Source organism: Microtus pennsylvanicus, chromosome 3, assembly GCF_037038515.1.
Source record: "Microtus pennsylvanicus isolate mMicPen1 chromosome 3, mMicPen1.hap1, whole genome shotgun sequence".
Classification (NCBI taxonomy): Eukaryota; Metazoa; Chordata; class Mammalia; order Rodentia; family Cricetidae; genus Microtus; species Microtus pennsylvanicus.
Genome location: NC_134581.1, coordinates 8,447,480 through 8,466,284, shown reverse-complemented (window position 1 = coordinate 8,466,284; position 18,805 = coordinate 8,447,480). Strand labels below are relative to the sequence as shown.

The window sequence follows — 18,805 nt, the reverse complement described above, 5'->3', positions numbered from 1 at the left end:
ATGTTGGTATAGCTCAGATATTATTCCTCAGGCCCTTGTTCACGTGTCTTAGATACTGAAGATCCATGCAGCAATTCCCCTGCCAAGCCCAGCCAGAACCACCCTTCTATATTCCTGAATCTAAACAGAGCCTCATTCTGACATTGGTATGTTCGCCTAAGATGGAAGGACCAGATTTGGATAGGCCAGTATCCAAACAATTATTTATCCTTCCCTGACAAAGCAAGAAAGGTATATTTTAAAACGTTTTTATTTATTCTTTGACAATTTCATAATATACAATGTAGTTTCTGTTTATATTCTCTCACACACAGTTCCTTCAACTCCTCTTGGATCTCCACCACATCCCCTCCCCGCTTCATGTCCTCCTTTTAGTTTTGTTTGTCTAACAACCCACTGAGTCTAATTGGTGCTGCCCATATAGGCACAGGAATGGAGCCGTTCACCAGAGCGTGATCTACCAACCAGGGGACACACCCCTAAAGACAGCTGATCCATCTTCCCCTGACAGCCCTCATCTCTCAGTAGCTCCTCATCCAGGAGTTGTTGTGGAGGCTTCCCCCATCCATGTTGGAACGTTGGCTGGGTTGATCTTGTGCAGGCAATCACAGCAGCTGGGACTTCATGGGTACGGGGTCATGTAGTGTCTAGAACAGACTGTTTCATCTCTGTCCTCCCAACCTCTGGAAGGGCACATGTGTTTAAGAGGTGAAGGACTCTGATCACGTGGGCCATCAGAAATCCAGAAAGAAGAAAAGGGGACTACTGCTAGGGATTCTTCTACTCTTGGTATGACCCTCCCATTCCAACTGGGATCACAGCATTTCTCTCTGGAGATAGCAGTGATTCAAAATTCCTTCTCTTTGGGTTGTTGAGGAATCAGTGTTCCTTTGAGCCCAACGCAAGGTGTACCGAGTGAGCTGAAAGCCTGCATCGGGGCTAACTACTCATCTTCTATGGCTGGGAGATGGTTAAGGAGGAAATAAAAGCTTGAGAACTCACTATCCACATCAAAAGGCAGCATAAGGTTGGAGAGGTGGATCAATGTTAAGAGTGCTTGCTGATCCTACAGAGGACTGGAGGTCTATTCCTAGCTCCCTTGTGAGGCCGTTCATAACTGCCTGTAACTCCAGATCCAGGGGATGTGGTGCCCTCTTATGGTCAACATGGGCACCGGTACACTTGCACACATCCAGATGTGCACATACCACACACACACACACACATACACACACACACACACACACACACACACACACACACACACACACACAGAGTTGTCTTTTTTTTTTAAAGAAAAGAGAAAAACTAGGTACATTGGCTATACCTGTAATCACAGGGCTAAGGACTCTGTGACAGGAGTATTGTAGAACAAATAATAAAAACCCAGAGACAGATTTGGGGTTCAACCAAAAATCAGAAAAGCGAAGGAGCCAAGTCTCTAGAGAAGTCTTACCTCTACCAAGTCTGAGCAACCGCAGACTAAGCAGACCAAGAAGGCTGAGCAGACTAAGTAGACTGAGCAGCCCAAGCCTCTTTCTCCTCTCATTTTTTTTTTGTTTGTTTATTTATTTATTTATTTAGGATTTCTGCCTCCTCCCCTCAACCGCCTCCCATTTCCCTCCCCCTCCCCCGATCAAGTCACCCTCCCTCATCTGCTCGAAGAGCAATCAGGGTTCCCTGACCTGTGGGAAGCCCAAGGACCGCCCACCTCTATCCAGGTTCTCCTCTCATTTTATATTCCCTCTAGTGCTGGGATTAAATGTGTGACTCCCTAGTATTGGGATTAAAGGTGTGAGCAGCTACCACCTGGTTGTTTCTGTACTGATCTTAAGTAGCCCAGGGTGACCTTGAACTCACAGAGATCCATCTGCTTCTGTTTCCTAAATCCTGGGATTAAAGGTGTGTACCACCACTGTCAGACCTAGAGTGGCTTAGTTTTCTCCTTCTGATCTTTAGGCAAGCTTTATTTATTAAATCATAAATAAAATATTACTATAGAGGGTTCTGTGATTATTGCTGGCTGGGTAGTCTGGGAAAATCAATAACTCCAGGTTTAATGAGAGATCCTGTTTTAAGTAGAAAACACACAATGTTGACCTATTACCTCCACACACACACACACACATGCAGACATGTACAAATACGTGCATGTGCGCACGCACACACACACAAACTCAAATGGAGGGAAGGAGGAAGAGGGAGAGGGAGGGGCTGTGAAGAGTGGATGACTGTGTATTTCTGATGCCTCCTAGAGAAGCCAGCCCTGTTTCACACCCAAGGCTACCTGTTGCATGGAGCACCTTCTGCTCCTGTTTCACACCCAAGGCTACCTGTGGTTTTGAGCTCCTTCCAGCTCTGTTTCACACCCAAGGCTACCTATTGCTTGAAGCTCCTTTAGGCCTTTGTTGGCATTCTTGTTAAATGGATGTTCACTGGGGGGCAATTTTTAAAGCAAGCTCGAAGAAGCATTTGTGTGAGTCTCAAAGGCAACAACAACCTGCAGAGGCTTCCATTCTGCTGCTTTACTGGGTCTCCAGCTGCCGTTTGTCAATCCCCCCGACACACAATCTGCAGTCTCCAGGGTAGAATTCATTTCTTAGGCTTGTGTGAATGCTGGGAGCTTAACCATTTCCTGTCTGGAGAAAGTCAGTGGTGCTGCCTAGTGCTTTTGGGGTCTTAGAAGAAGGAAGGACAGAACCGGAAGGTTTAGCATTTTTATATTAATTTTCTCTAAACTTATCATTTAAGGGGCTGGAGAGATGGCTCTGTGGCTGAGAACACGAGCTCTTTCAGAGGACCTGAGCTCTATTCCCATAACTCATTTTAAATGGCTCACTCCAGCACTGGGGGTCTAACATACTTTTCTTATCTCTGTAGGAACCCACAAACATGTAACATGCACACACACACACACACACACACACACACACACACACACACACACACCTGAGGCTCATAAGCACATACAAATAGAACACCTTGATAATTTGGAAGAAAACCCAGCGGCAACAGAATTAAGCATGAGGCTGCTATACACCACACAAGACCAGATATACTTTCTGTTAGAGGTAGAGCATACAGGGAATAGATGGAGAAACCCCCAGAGCTCTGGGAGCCTCCATGGATCCTCCAGAAGAAATTCTGTGGCGTCACCTAGAGATAAACTCAGCCTGGAGTGTGGCGGGGGAACTCTTAAGTGGCTGGAGAACTGAGAATGTGACCGCAATGGCTGTTTCCAGTAAGGAAATAATGGCTGTTCTAGAAGGACAAATCAAATCTTAGCTGGTAAAATTTATTCACTTTTGTCCTATGTGTCTGAGTGTTGTGTATATACATATGTATGTACATCACTCTATGCCTGCTATCTACCGGGGTCAGAGGAAGGTGTTGGATCCCCTGGAACTGAGGCCAGGAGCGGGTGACAGATCCCTTGGGGCTGCAGTTACAGGTACCTGTGAGGTACCATGTGGGTGCTGGGAACTGAACATGGGTCCTCGGAAGTGCAGTGAGTGTTCTCAACTGCTGAGCCATCTCTCTGGCTCCAAAAGTCAAACATTTAAATGTAACATCTTGGAGAGCGGAAGGTCTGTAGCATTAGGAAGGCAATGTTTTAGATAAGATGCTGGTTATTGTACAAGGCAACATCAAGACAGAGTACTAAGGTAAGCTTTTTCCCCCAATGCTGATATATATCCCTTTTCTCCTCTGTCTTCTGTGCCAAACTTACCGGGAGGCATGAGAATGAAGTTGTTGAAACTGACATTACTTGTAAAGTAGGCTACTTGGATGGCCCTGATAGAAAGGCCCCCAACCAGTCTTATCTGACTCCTTCCATATAATATTAGGGTTTCTAAAAAAAATAAAAACATTTTATTTTTAGGTTGCTTTTATATATTTAAGAATTATACATAGCAAATCACCTGCATAAATGCAGACAGACATGACCCAGAATGTATTTGGATTCCCTTCCAACGTCCCATTTCAGGTATGAAGATTCAGGTTCCTTATAGAAGTCTTTCTGCATTAGTGACTCTGACGTATGCTCTGTGAGACATTTGGCCTCTAGGAGCTATCGCTAGTTGATCTTCCAGAAGGAAGTGCCATCAACATGGCCTAAGTTGCTTGGGCAAACGAATTTCTCTACTCTTCCCCTGGACAGTCCAGTCCCTATCAGGATGTGCAATGCTCTGGAAAGGTCTGTAACTGAAGACCTCAGCCTCCTCCAGTCAGGGACACTGATGACAGCAGCCTGATGTAACTGAGGGAGCCGTGTTCTGGCTGAGATCATTGTTTCGCCAACCATTAGTAGAGAGTTGGGTCTGACTCAGCCAGTAAGATGCAAGGAGGCTTCTACGGACCTTGGGGAAGATGGTCTTGCTGCATAAAGAGAGGTGGGTGCCTGAAAAGAAAGTCTTTGCTCTAGTCCTGGCTGTCCCTTCTGGAGACACTGGTGTGTACGCGCGGGATGCAGGCTGCCACAGCTGTTGGAAGGAGGTCGCTTGCTTGCCCGGCCGCCCAGAACCGAAATAATCATACAGAAACTGTATTATTTAAATCATTGCTTGGCCCATTAAGCTCTAGCTTCTTATTGGCTAATTCTTAAATATTAATTTAACCCATCTTCATTAATCTGTGCACAAAGGCATAAAATGAGCAGAATAACTTCCAATCCTACTGTGGTTTTTGCCTCTCTTTCAAGTATACAATCTTGAACAGCATACAATACCTACCTTAACATTTTACCTTTGCTGGTATCTTCACGCAGACCATGGAGATAAAACTAACTTTTGTCTTACTTTTAAAAGATTTACTTATAACTTTATGTGTGCATGTCTGTGAGTGTGTGGGCATATGTGCTGGGGGAGTGCCCATCCGTGCCAGTGTTTAGGGATATCAGAAGAAAGTGTTGGGTGCCCCTTGTCTATCATCCTCCACCCAAAACATCAAGTGTAAAATGTATCTCTGTGTGTGTCTACATGATTAATTTTTTTCCTAGTTGATTCACAAGTGTGATTTCTTCCATTAGAAAGTATGGCCACAGGGCAGCTTCCAACCAGTCTAACATCTACTCACTATTCCTGGTTCTGGTACCCATCACCATGGGGAAACACGGTTTATCATCAATGTTTTCATTAGCATTTCTTTGATGGCCACTGATCTTGAACATTTTTTTCTGATACTTACTGATGACTGGAATCACTTTTTGCTGTGCGTTGAAGGTTCTAAGACTTTTACTACTTTATACCATGTCCTGAAATCAATATTCAGCGATGTGAATATGCATATAGCATATCAATACTTCTGTGACTCTCTGTGTGTGTTCATGCAACATAATTGTTCAAGATAAAAGATTTATGTGACTAATGGAATTTTCTAAGATTTTGTGTATTTAAAAATGGTATCTATGAGCAAGGATCAATATTATATCTTCAGTAAAAATGATATATAAATAAAACTGAGAGGAAATAAAAGACCAAATTTTATAAACTGGCATTTTGTATCACATTCTAGAATGGTCTATAACAAGTGATGTAACAATAAAAAACACAAAACAAAAACAAGCTGGGCAGTGGTGGCACTTACCTTTAATCCCAAAGTAGGATCTCTGTGAGTTTGAGGCCAGCCTGGTCTACAGATTGAATTCTAAGACAGCCAAAACTGTTTCACAGAGAAACCCTGTCTCAAACAAACTAAGAAAGAAAAGAAAACTAACAAAACCCCACCTCTTCACATGGTTTCTAGGGTTTTATGACTTGTCATGGCAATTCTTTACTAGAAAAAAGACTGCATTGGTTTGGTTTCTGAAGTAATCAAATGAGACTTGAGGTTCCCAAGAGTTAATTGACTATAAGAAATTTAATATCATGCTCAGGTTGCCATGGCTACATGGTGAGCTCATAAGTTGTGAAGCCAGTTCTTGCTGGTGAGTGTGTTCTTTCTTTTCTTTCTTTCTTTCTTTCTTTCTTTCTTTCTTTCTTTCTTTCTTTCTTTCTTCCTTCCTTCCTTCCATCCTTCCTTCCTTCCTTCCTTCCTTCCTTCCTTCCTTCCTTTCCTCTCTCCCTCCCTTTTTTCCTTCCTTCCTTCCTTCCTTCCTTCCTTCCTTCCTTCCTTCCTTCCTTCCTTTCTTTCCATCTTTTTTTATTCCCCTTTTTCCATTTAGAGGAGAGTACAATAATTCTCTGGCAAACACTTTTCTTTCCGAAGTTGTGTACATTTCCTTAAATGCATTTGACCCCTAAACTTGAAATGCTTTCTCAAACATGATAAGATTTTTAAGTTTGTGATCAGATCAGTTCTTTCCAAGGTCAAATATTTCAAGCTTTTACATTTATATTTTTTGTTCTTTCAGAGAGTTTCATACATAAATATGGTATTTATATTATTTATATTCCACAGATCCTCCTGTGTCCCCCACACACAAATGTGACCTCTCTTTCTTCAGTTAGTATTACACACACACACACACACAGGTGCACGCACTGGTGCATACATTCATTGTTGCTCATACGTACATGTGTTTAGGGTTGACCGCTTGGACTTAGATAACCTATCAAAGGATATTCCTTGTAGAAAACAACTTCTCCCTGAGTACACATTTATTGCCTGTAGCTCTTTACATAGAAGTGGACCTTGTGAAATGCCCCTGTTTAAGTGTAGATAAAAGCCAAGCCACAGGAGACGAGTCGGGCACTGTTATTCACACTGTTGAGTGCCATTGTACACCTGCTCTAATCGTATCCCAGGTCTCGTGGATCTGAGACCTTGCTGATGATGAAATGCTGCTCTTTATATTCAGTGGGCCACCGCAGGCACCCACCCCTTGCTGTGACTCGATACTGATTAGTGCCCCTCTTGGCCCCTGTTCTGGCCATAGAAACGACCAGTTTAGACTTTTCGGTCTTAACCTTAAAATCCAAGCAAAAGTAACGCATCAAAAATGCTCCCTGTAACCTAGCAAAATTGTTCAAACACCTATGCTGAATCCTCACCAAGGAGGTGGGTATAATGAAGGCTGGTGGTGGCTCGATGGCTAAGGGAACCTGCAGACAACCCAGGTTGGGTTCCCAACACCCACATGACTGCTCACAGCTATCCATACCTCCAGTTCCAGGAGATCTGATGCTTTCTTCAGGACTCCACAGGAACTGCATGCACATGGTACATGCAAGGCACTCATACACATAAAGTAAAATAAATAAACCCAATAAAAATTTCTAAAAGCAATTGGGTATGACATGACTCACTCTGTTTGACTTTCACGCCAAGATTAAACCTCATCTTAGAACGTGAGATTGGCCTCATCAACAAGATGTGTCCTCCTAGGGAGGGCCAGGGTGTGGTCCTACAGATGTGCTCAGGGAGCTCTGCTTGTGCCTCGTGCACCCAAACCCCAGTTCTGCAGCAGAAGCAATGCTTTGGGTTATGGAAGTCAATTCATGGTATTTGGGAATTGCAGATGATTAATATTGCTGTTTTAAAATAACATTGTTTTACTTTTAGGTACCTGGTAGACGAAATCAAGAAGAGAGAAGGATTCAAGTTACTGATAGAAGTAAGTGCTGTGGGGTTGCACTCCTGGCCCTGCCAATCAACAGTGATGGAGGCAGCCATTGTCTAGTCTGTTGCATTGTGCCAGTTTTGTGTTGCAGGCTAAGAAACAAGTCATTAGCTTAATTCATACAGTCCATTATGTTAATTGACTGTATTAGTGAACATTTTTTTCCTTGCTTGGATTCACAGAGAATACACTTGCCTTTAAGTGTTGAAAATTAAAATGCTCAATAATAATTAGCAGGGATAATACTGAATAAATTATGACCTCTTTCTTGATACAGAAAAGGCACAGTGATTGCGTTGCAAACACTGTGCCTGTGTATGCAGGACTGACTAAAGGGGTATAAAGCGTGCACACACGCCCTCTTTATATGGAATAATGAGCACTGTGAGCTGCGGAGCAATGGGAAATGGGATGTTTCATTGTAGATGTTGGATCTCTTGCTGTGTATAAGAAGTCAGGTGATTCGGAAGATGAATGTATGAATGTTTTTGCTAAAATATCAAGTAAGGAAATATAAAATCCCCTCTGTGTGTATGTGTGTGTGGGGGGGGGGGAGATTCATATACATGAGTGTGTGCACACACATGCAGAAGGCCAGAGCAAGTCATTAGGTGTCCTCCTCTATATTGCGATGGGGGCTCTTGCTGGACCATTAGTTTGTCTTCCAACCAGACTGACTGTTCTTGTAGCTGGTGCAATCTTCCTGTTTCTGCCACCCAATGTTGAGGTTACAGGCATGCTCAGCAATGCCTGCCTTTTTACCTGAGTGATGGGATCCCAACTCAGGTCCTCACATACCCGAACAAGGATTTTTACCTATTGGTGCCTCTCTCAAAGAGAACCCTGCTTCATTTGGACTGTAGTTTTTATTTATGTGTATGCATGTGCCTGCTTTCATATACAACTCATGACCAACCACCTAGGGGCTGGACTGCCCACCAGGAACTGGACCCTCCCACATCAGTCATCAACAAAAGAGTGTCCCACAGACATGCCAGCTGGCACATGGCGAGGCGTGCAAACATGAGTGCAGATGCCCGTGGAGGGTGGAAGATGGTGTCGAATCTTGTGGCGCTGGACAGGCTGCTGTGAACCGCCGGATGTGTGTGACAGAACTGAACTCAGGCCCTCTGCAGGAGCACTGTGTGCCCCTAACCACCGAGCCACCTCTCCAGCCCGTTGTTTCATTCTGACTTTTAAGAATTGTGAAGTTGTGAAGGGCACAGGTATCTTAGATCTTTGAAACCTCATTGCAATCTTTAAACTAATGTAAAACCAATTATAGATTCCGCTATAGGAAGTCTAGATAATCTGTACTAATCTTTTATTCAGCAAGATACATTGCGTTCCTGTGTGTGCCTACAGCTCCGACCTCCAGAAATACATAAGACAAGAGAGGGCCCTACTCAATGCTCATATTCCAGTGGGAAGTGAAAAGGAAGCACCAAGTAGTTAGGAGCCTTCAGCAAGGAGATATGCTCGAGGGGAATACTCTCGAATGCGTGTAAATAACGTTATCAGTGTTCCGATTGCTGTAACGGAGACACTGCACTAGCAGGGTGAAATTCTGAAATAAGGGCCGGAGAGATGGCTCAGCTGGGAAAGGGCTTGCCTTCCAAGCACGAGGACCTGAGTTTACTAGCCAGCCACCCACATAAAAGCGAGCAAAGAGAGACAAGTGTGGTGGCGAATGCTTATTTCACTGCCCTAGGTTTGTGTCTCTGTTGCTGGGATCAAACCCTGACTGAAAGCAACTTGGGAAGGCAAGGGTTTACTTCTGCTTACAGATTTCAATCTATGGTTAATGGAAGGCAAGAACCTGGAGGTAGGAACTGACACAGGAGCCATGGCAGAATGCTGCTTGCTCTCTTGCTCAGCCTGCTTTCTTAGACAACTCAGGACCATCTGCCTAGGGGTTGGACTGCCCACTGTGGATTGGGTTCTCCCACATCAATCATCAATAAAACAGTGCCCCAGAGACTTGCCAAGGGTCATGTGGGGAGGCATGTGTACATGAATGCAGTTGCCTCTGGAGGCCAGAAGATGGCGTCCGATCCCACGGAGCTGGCGTTACAGGTGGACAAGAAGACTAAGAACCCCATTTACCTAACATGCTGATCTCTAGTTCCACCCATTTGTCTCTGCAAAAATCATTTCGCTCATTACAGCCAGGCAGATGCATCCTTTAGCTTTAGTCTTCAGCTGTTCTCACGTTGGCAGATCTCTTGGCTGGCTCTGTGGCTTATGAATATCTATACACACAGAGAGAGGAGCCAGTGGTCACACTGTTGGTTTAAGTTAGAGTCACACCTTATATTTTCCTGACTTTGAGTTTCCCCTTTGTTTTTTTGTTTGTTTGTTTGTTTGTTTGTTGCAAATCTGTGTTGCTTTGTTTCGACAGTGCGCATGTGAGACACTGTGCACTTTGGAACCGCATGGTGGGATTTTTTTTAATTAATTAATTTATTTATTTATTAAGGATTTCTGCCGCCTCCCCTCAACTGCCTCCCATTTCCCTCCCCCTCCCCCGATCAAGTCACCCTCCCTCATCTGCTCGAAGAGCAATCAGGGTTCCCTGACCTGTGGGAAGCCCAAGGACCGCCCACCTCTATCCAGGTCTCCAAAGGTGAGCATCCAAACTGCCTAGGCTCCCACAAAGCCAGTACGTGCAGTAGGATCAAAAACCCACTGCGATTTTTCCTGAGTTCTCAGTATTCCTCATTGTCCTCTATGTTCAGCTAGTCCGGATTTATCCCATGCTTTTTCAGACCCAGGCCAGCTGGCCTTGGTGAGTTCCCGATAGAACATCCCCATTGTCTCAGTGTGTGGGTGCACCCCTCGCGGTCCTGAGGTCCTTGCTCGTGCTCCGTCTCCTTCTGCTCCTGATTTGGACCTTGAGATTTCTGTCCCGTGCTCCTCTGTCTCTGTCTCCTTTCATCACCTGATGAAGGTTAATATGTTTGTTTTTATAAGGTTGAGAGTACAAGTACAGAGGGGAAAGAGATGACATGACCAAATGCCACAGATAACTTCTTCGGAAAGGCCCGGGAAAGGGGAGGAAGGATACTTAGCACCATCTCTGGAGAATTCAATTCATATTGTTGTAAGGTTAGGTTTAATTGTTAGGCAGACTTGAACTCTGGGTATTTTTTTTAATTCATCTATTTTTATTTTTAATTATCTGTGTGTGTGTGTGTGTGTCCCCCCATATGTGGTCTGAGTGTAGTACCTACAGAGGCCAGGAGAGGGCACTAGAACCTCTGGAGCTGGTGTTGCAGGTATTTGGGAGCTGCTCAAAGTGGATGCTGGAAACTGAGCTCCAATCCTCCACAAGAGTGGTCCATGCTCTTACCAGCTGAGCCACCTCTCCAAACCCATGAGTATTTCTTTCCCTGTAAAAGCCAGCTGGCTCCTATAGAATAGGAGGTTTCCTGTATAACCCTTCCAGAATTTGTACTACAGGGTTTTGGCTTTTTATCTTCATTGCTGGATCTGAGAATCAAAACTGAGTCCAAAAGCAGCTTGTGCCCCACCGCTGAGCAACCACGCCCTGCTACAAAGGCGTTTGTATTTGATTTACATTTGTCTCCCTTGATGTTTGTTTCAAGAAATAAAGTAGAATTAGGCCTTAAATTTCACATATAAGTGTGAAATTCATTTTAAAATGAAGGGGAAGAGAGAGACAGAAAGGGAGAGATGAGGAGGGGAGAGAGAGAGACAGAGAGACAGAGATAGAGAGAGCAAGAGAGATGCTAAGTACAATTTACATTAGAAATTGTAAGTGAGCCTAGGAAAATAGGGCACCTAGCACTTGAATGTCTTCTCCTGGAAAGAGCTAAAGTAATGTCTATCTTCTTGAAGATGATTGAAAGTTATGAGTTCAAATGAATTCTGCATTATTCATGGTCCCCCTGAAAACCATAACTCTGTCTTTTCTTTTGTGTTGGATCTAAGTCTGATAGTTCTTTTCCTAGAGGTATACTCCTTCCAGACTCCTGTTCATATTTTCATTTCAGTCTCATGGGTGAGTCTGAATTATTCACCTTTATGTTCTTGTCTTCCTAAATTCTACATTAGGAAGTGTTATCGTGATTCATAGACTTTTAGGGGCATGAGGGATATCTTGTCGACCTCCTGTGCACGGCAGGAGGTCTCACCTAGAGCCTGGATGATGGGCTTCAAACTGTGCCTAAACCGCCTCCTGCTGTGAAGGACTTGCTGGTTCTGCCTCTTCCAGAGAGCTCCGAATGCCGTGTTCTAGCTCTGGATGCTTGCCCCCATGAGTGCTCAGCTCCTCACGAATTACCTTCAATAGGTCTCCCACAAAGCTTGAAGCAATCGTGGGGACCTCTTTACTTGATGAAATCTAACACATCTCATTTAAATAACTTGGACTTCTACTGTTTATTTTACACAGTTCCCCACTCCATCTTGAAGTTCCCACCTGCCATGGTTTCTTTGACCTCCTCCTGTGACTTTCTCTTCTCAGCCTTTGTCTAATACCACTGCGATACTCTTTTCTGAGCTCCTGGAAGATTCTGTTGTCTGGGTTTGCCGTCTGTTGTCGTTGTGTTTAACTCCACCCTGAACTTCTGTGTATGCTTATCCTGTAGTTTCCCCTAGACTCCACAGACACTTCATCTCCAGCTCACCTCTCCTGAAGTTGATATGTAAGCCTTTTTCTTACCAAAAGTTCACATTCTTCTTTGGGTTACTAGAACCATGATCAGTCCAAGCAAAACTGCTGATGGTGTCTTTCCCCACCCCTCTCTTCTGCTTCATCTTCTCCTCCCCATCTTGGCTAAGAGCCAATCACTTTTCAGGTTGGCAGGACCTGCCCCTTGCACCTAAACCCTCTCTAGCCCATCTCAGGCTCGAGTGACTTTGTGAAACGTAGGTTACAGCCAGGCTGCCACTCAGCTCTGTCTCCACGCTGCCTCTAGAGTCAAGCAGAGCAGCCGGGCATGGCATGTGGGGAGGCCCAACTGCAGAGCCAACTGTATCTCTATTTCTGCCTTAATTTTGTGCCATTGAACTCTGCCCTCTGCTCATTCTTACTATTTTTCAGTCCTCCGAAGACTCTGGTGTCCCCCGATGCACTATCAATTTCTGACAATAAGAGCAGTCTCTCTTTGGATAGCCCCCATTCATTGCCGATCAGCCACTTCACCCCACTCCCTTCAGAGTCTCTGAGTTCCTGGGCACAGGCATACGACATAAGTGATATTCTAGTTCTAATTTCTCCTCCAGTTTCTACAACACAGAAATTCTGTTTCTGATGCTGAGCAATTTGGTTGACCTTCTTTAGATACTCTATACATCTTAGGATTCCCTTTCAAATATGGTATCCAAAAACATTCATAGTGATTTGTCTCAGCTAGTGCAGATTTTAATGAGGCTGTACATCCACTTGAAAAGGACATCTCCTGCTACCGGGATGGCCCCCAGGAATAGTCATTAACCTCACGGAGTGCCTGCTGTGTGGCAGATATGCTACCAACCGCTGGAAATAAATTCCCTGTCTGCTCATGCAGCAGAGCCCACGGTGCAGACAGTGTCACCCGCATTACAGTGTAGGAAGCAGAGGCCCAGAACTTGTGGCGTTTGTCTAAGAAAAGACGTGGTGAAGAGCTGGGGAAATGGAAGTCAATAACATGCTTACTGTACAAACAAAATGACCCGAGTCTGATTTTCAGCACCCATGTGAAAAGTTTGCTACGTGGTGTGTGGTTGTAATGTCAGCACTAGGGAGGGATGGGCAGATGGATCTCTGGGGCTTATTGGCCAGACAGCTCACCTACTTAGCAATTCTAGACTGGTGAGAGACCCTGACTCATATACTAAGTGGAAGGTACCTATGAAATGATGCTAAAAGTTGATCTCTGACCTACACACACACACACACACACACACACACACACACACACTCGCATGCATGCACATACAGAAATGTGGCCTAATGAGTTTGGAATTCCAGTCTCGTGACTCTAAACCATGGGCTTTATCCCGGCTGTCATCTTTAAACAGTGCTGCAATCTTGTTTTCAAAAAAAGAATATAAAGTCTTTTGAAATCCTCCTTGTCAGCTTCTCCTTCATTCTATGTTTGCATAATTTAATCTACTGCTAGAGTCTGCATTTAGACCTAATAACATACATCATACCACCTTCTTTTTGTTACTGATAGATAGTGTATAAACCAAATACAACTTTGTTTTATAGACTTGAACTTAATACCTATTGGGAGTCACTAATTAATTTTTCAATAACCCTTCCTAGTATTGATAACAAAGCACCTGTTTTTCTCTTTGATAAACAGAATATAACGGAAGGAGTCCTGAAAAGATTAGGGTAGCGTACTCGCTGCCACCATTTCCCCCACACCATTTCCTCACCACACGGTCAGTTTCCTCTCTGTGCCTTCCAAGTGTTATGGTCTGTAGAGAATCTAGACCAAGTGCACTCCGATGGTGCTCAGAAGTCATGCTTTCACACGTGAAGGAAATGAAAAGTAAGGGCATCTGCATGATTCCGCTCTAAAAACGACCATTAGCGCTTGGAGGCGCTTGCAGAAAGTCACGCACGAGACAGAAGCTGCAGAAGGAACGACCTAGGAGACAACTCAAGCATGTTCTTCGTGAACATGCCAAGACCTTCCTCCTCCTCACTCATTTTGAGGGTGGCTGAAGTGAATGTATGCCACCAATGGGGGCTCAAGCGTCCTCCAGTGAAGTGGCCAAAGGGCTTCGCACTTTGTCAGCTCTCCCTTCAGGGAGCCGAGCCACTCAAGAGGATGCTGAGCAGTAGGGGCCACAGAAGATGTTACCATCACAATGGCTAAAAGAGAGTTGTACAAGGAAACAGACCTGAATAGCCTGGCCTAGGGCCTGCTTGAGACATAGGTGGTATGCCACGCAGATAAGCTGTTGTGATATGTTTTGTAGTCTTTTCATACAAACGTCAATGAATAAAAATTGACGATGCAGTAGGGTCTGTTTTCAAAAGCAGAAAAACAAAGTGGCCCAGTAACTTGAAATGAGAGGGATATATGTAGATAAATGTATAAGCAGATGGGGAAGGTAGATATATAGATGAAGGATAGACAATCAGAAAGTAGAAATGATACATAGATATAGCAGTTCATACACACATATACATACACACATACATCTATTTTTATACACACATGGGACGTACATACATACATATACTGGTTTACAATGGCCTGAGCCGTGAGAGGAAATCTTATAGAGATGCAATAGTTCCCTAACACTGTTCAGTTCAGGCATAGCTGAACTATAGAAAGTGTTCAGTTCAGGCATAGCTGAACTATAGAAAGTGTTCAGTTCAGGCATAGCTGACCTAGTAAGAACTGCCAGCACTGGCTACCAGCTAACATTTGTAACTTATATTTGTAGTGAAAAAGTATCAAAATATCTCAGTCACTGATAGTGCCCAGTGTCCACCGAAGGAGGTGGATTTCCTTTGCAGTGGCTTCTGAGTAAAAGGAACTGTATCTTACTTGAGAATCCACCCCGTAACATATCCAATGCTGGTTGAATACACGTCTTCTTCTGGTCTTTGGCATGGTTTGTCTTACATTGTGATCAAATGATGACAGAGACTTATCCTGTGACAATAGCTATGTTACTGTGTGGGTGTGCACATGCACACGCATGCACACACATGCAAGCACTGGGTTTTGAGTCCACCCTTAATGTAGAGGAAAGAGATCCAAACTCCAGTAAAATAATTGTCAGAAGTCATGCAGATCTACTCTGCAAGAGTTTGGCTGTGCTTTGAGTTATACACATTTAGTGACTCTTAATAGCCTAGTGTGGAGTTTAAAAGTCTTTGTTTAATTATTGTCTAAGATTAACCTTAAAGTAACAAAACAGCATTCTTATTACTATGATTTTTTTTTAATCCTCAGCCTGAATACACCAATATTTGCTTTTGGTACATTCCACCGAGTCTCAGAGAGATGGAAGAAGGACCAGAGTTCTGGAAGAAGCTTAGCTTGGTGAGTAATGAGTGGGTTGTGTTTTCTTTTGAGGAGAAGGCTTCAATGCACCTACCTACTGGTCTGTGGATAACTCCATGTGTGCCTGCCTCTTGAAGACTCAGAGAAGCGCCTCAGTTACAGCCGTTTCTCTCATCTGGCAACTGATGGCATGCCAACAGTTGTAAACTGTATTTACATCTAGCACATGGACTTGCCAGATCCATACACACACATGCAGAAACATCTGGGCCATGTGCAGGATAACTGTAGACTTTCTTAGAAGCTCTGCCTTCATAGGAAAATTAGAGCTTCTGAAAATGTGAGTTGGTCGCAGGGTTCACAGGCATGGGTGTGCGTAATGGCTGATGCTCTCGCTTCTGGAGGTGTATTTCCTTCTCAGCCTTCTATCAATCGCCGCACTTGAAAGCACACATGTAACCTAAATCAGATATTCTTACTTTGGGAAGTTCTTGTGTTCTTGAAGAAAAAAATGCAGAGGGGGGAGAGAGGGAGGGAGGAAGGGAGGGAGGGAGGGAGGGAGGGAGGGAGAGAGAGAGAGAATCTGAGCAGAAGCCAAAAGATTATTTCACTAAGGAAAACTCCAAAGAGAAATTAGACAGAGCTAACCCAAACTAGGCAGGCAGGGAGAGTCCAGTAGATTCTATGTTGTATATTCTAACGACATTTTTAATGAATGTTTATGAAATTGGTGGTATTTCTTTAGTGAATGTTTATGAAATTGGTGTTATGCCTTTAGTGAATGTTTATGAGATTGCTGGTATATTCATGGGATGAGGGAACCCTTTTGCCCTCTGTCTTTGTGATGGACTGAATTTCCCTTGTAGAATATTTCTTCTCATGACTATTTAGAAAAGTCTACAAAAGCAGGTCATGTCAGAGCCACAAAGCAAGTGCTGATGTGTGGGAGAATGCCGTGGGCCTTAGTCTCTCATGTAAAGGGAACAAGCTAACTACAGTTTCAAGGATTCTTAACCTTCATGAACCATGCTGACCATCTGGAGACCATGTTGCTGATACTGATGTGTTCCTCAGTTACCTCACATCTCGTTCTTCCCCGACACTGAGTTGCTAGGCAGTAAGCCACATCCTATTCTCCTGACCAGAGAAGCCTGTACCACACAGCCAAGGGACTTTCGGAAGAAAAAAAAAACTAAAGGATTCTGGGGCCTGGGTTTTCAACTGAATAAAACATGCTTGGAAGTGTCTTTATGGGGCTTGGGGTACATCTCAGTGATAAAGCAGAAGTTCGGGGTACAGCTCAGCAGTAAAGCAGGTGCCTAACTTTTTCTTGTTGGGTCAAAGCCCTGAGTCACAGCCTGGGCATTGAGAGCAAGTAGAGGCTTCACGGGTAGCTGTAGAGAGCTAAAAATGTAGAGAAGGAGCCTCTGGCTCTGCCCAACAAAATCCTGCTTCTTATTCTGCTTTCCAAGGACCAGTAGTCAACATTGCTTGTCCCTACTCACAACTACACATTGAAAATTAGCTTGGGGGTTTCAGCCATATGACATACATGTGAGAATTCATGGTACCCTTAAGACTAGGCAATCCCCTGTACCCTTCCTCCCAAGGCAAGCAGAGAAGATGCCATCCCAAGTTCCTAAAGCTTTATCTTGCGATCCCTTTCCTCCCCTCACCGGAGGAAACAGTAATTATTTAAACAGCTTCTGACAGTTGCTAGCCCTTCAACTTGCCCTTTGAAAGGAAGGAAAAGGACTTGCCAAACAGGCAGCAGTAAACATTTACTGAGGGATAGATGTATTAAGCACTAGGGAGACAAATATCAAAAGAACTTGGTATATGCCCTTGACAAGTTCATGTTCAGGGATACAGCAAGGAAAGAGACAGACGGGAGTGATGAAGATAAGCTCAGCTTGCAGCAGAAGCAGAGGGGACAAACCTCTGCTTCCCTGTGGGAGGCTGGAGTGGAGTTTTGCACACTAGAGGGATGCTAGGGGGGGAACAGCTGGAGAGAAATAGATCCTGAGGACGTTCAGAATGTGAAGATCACGAGAGTCAAGAGAAGGGGCAGCGAAGGATGCGAGAATGGCGAGCAGAGCTTGGAATTTTTTTCGTAAGCAAATTAAGAGGGAGAAAAGCTTTCATTGCCTATGAGCTATGGCGCTCTGTGGCCTTACCCAATGCTATGTCCTCTCAGCTTGGGTCATTTCTTTATATTTAGTGCACATTTACGCCTTGTGTACTGTGGTATACTAGTTAAGCAGTAGATACGTAGACTATCTCCTGTCAAACCTGAGCTCAAGAAGAGTGGTGATTAATTTTAATTTTTTAACTTGATTGGATTAAAGAATACCTAAGGCATTGGTGAGGTACAACTTTGGGTGTCTGTAAGGGCATTTCCAGAAAGATCGACCCAAGGAGGGAAGACCAGTTCTAAATATAAACCGTTCCCTAGGCAAGGGGTCCAGGCTGAATGAAAAGGGAAAGGTGAACTGGACCCCAGCATTCACCTCTCTCCAGCTGCTGCCTGTGGGTACAGTGTGAGCAGCTGCCTCCAGAGCGTGCTGCCATGACTTCCTCGCCACGGTAGACTGTCCCTCAAACTGCAAGCCAACAGAAACCCTCCCTTTCTTAAGTGACTGCTTGTCCTCGGTTTAGTCACAGCAAGAAAGAGAGCGATTCAGGAACATTGATGGAGAGAAGTCAGGGCGACTTCCGTGTCCTGGCTTTGCCATACCCTTGTGCCACAGCTTGTCCGGGCCTTGAGGTCCGAGTGATATTTTCTCACAGAATGTAAATAAGAAAGCACGTGAAAATATATTGCAGATGGTGGGTAAGCTGCAAGGGGAGTGGGGTGGTACAGGGTGGGAATTTGAGTGAGGTTTAGAGGAGAATTTTCCTGTTGATGGATGGAGACTGAGGTTATTGGGCAGAGTCCGAAGAGAAACTGCTTCAAGTTGAGGAAGATGGTTCCAGGCCTGAAGATAATTTTTTGGTTGTGAAGAGATCATTCCGAATGTGACACTGGTGTTTCTTTGATTTGGTGCCATGGCACAGACAGAGATGAAGATAGCTAGAGGACTTCCTGGAAGGTAGGGTTGGTTTTGTCATACATCTCCTTTGCTTCTACTCTGTGAAAATCCAAAATCAGGAATGGCTCTTGTGCTTATTACTGGTTGCTGCTATGAAAAATACCATGACCAATTGCCACTTACAGACAAAAGTCCATCAAGGTGAAGAGGCGAGGCAGCAGGGGCCAGAG

General features: G+C 44.3%; 1 protein-coding gene across 5 annotated transcripts in view; it reads left to right on the top strand.

The window, feature by feature from the left end:
- Gadl1 (glutamate decarboxylase like 1) overlaps positions 1-18,805 on the top strand; it is a 179,039-nt gene that overhangs the window by 115,718 nt on the left and 44,516 nt on the right. For all 5 annotated transcript variants that reach the window (XM_075964241.1, XM_075964243.1, XM_075964239.1 and 2 more), the window contains 2 exons: positions 7,504-7,555; positions 15,493-15,582. In XM_075964241.1, the coding sequence (XP_075820356.1) occupies positions 7,504-7,555; positions 15,493-15,582 (142 nt within the window). The remainder of the gene's footprint in view (positions 1-7,503; positions 7,556-15,492; positions 15,583-18,805) is intronic.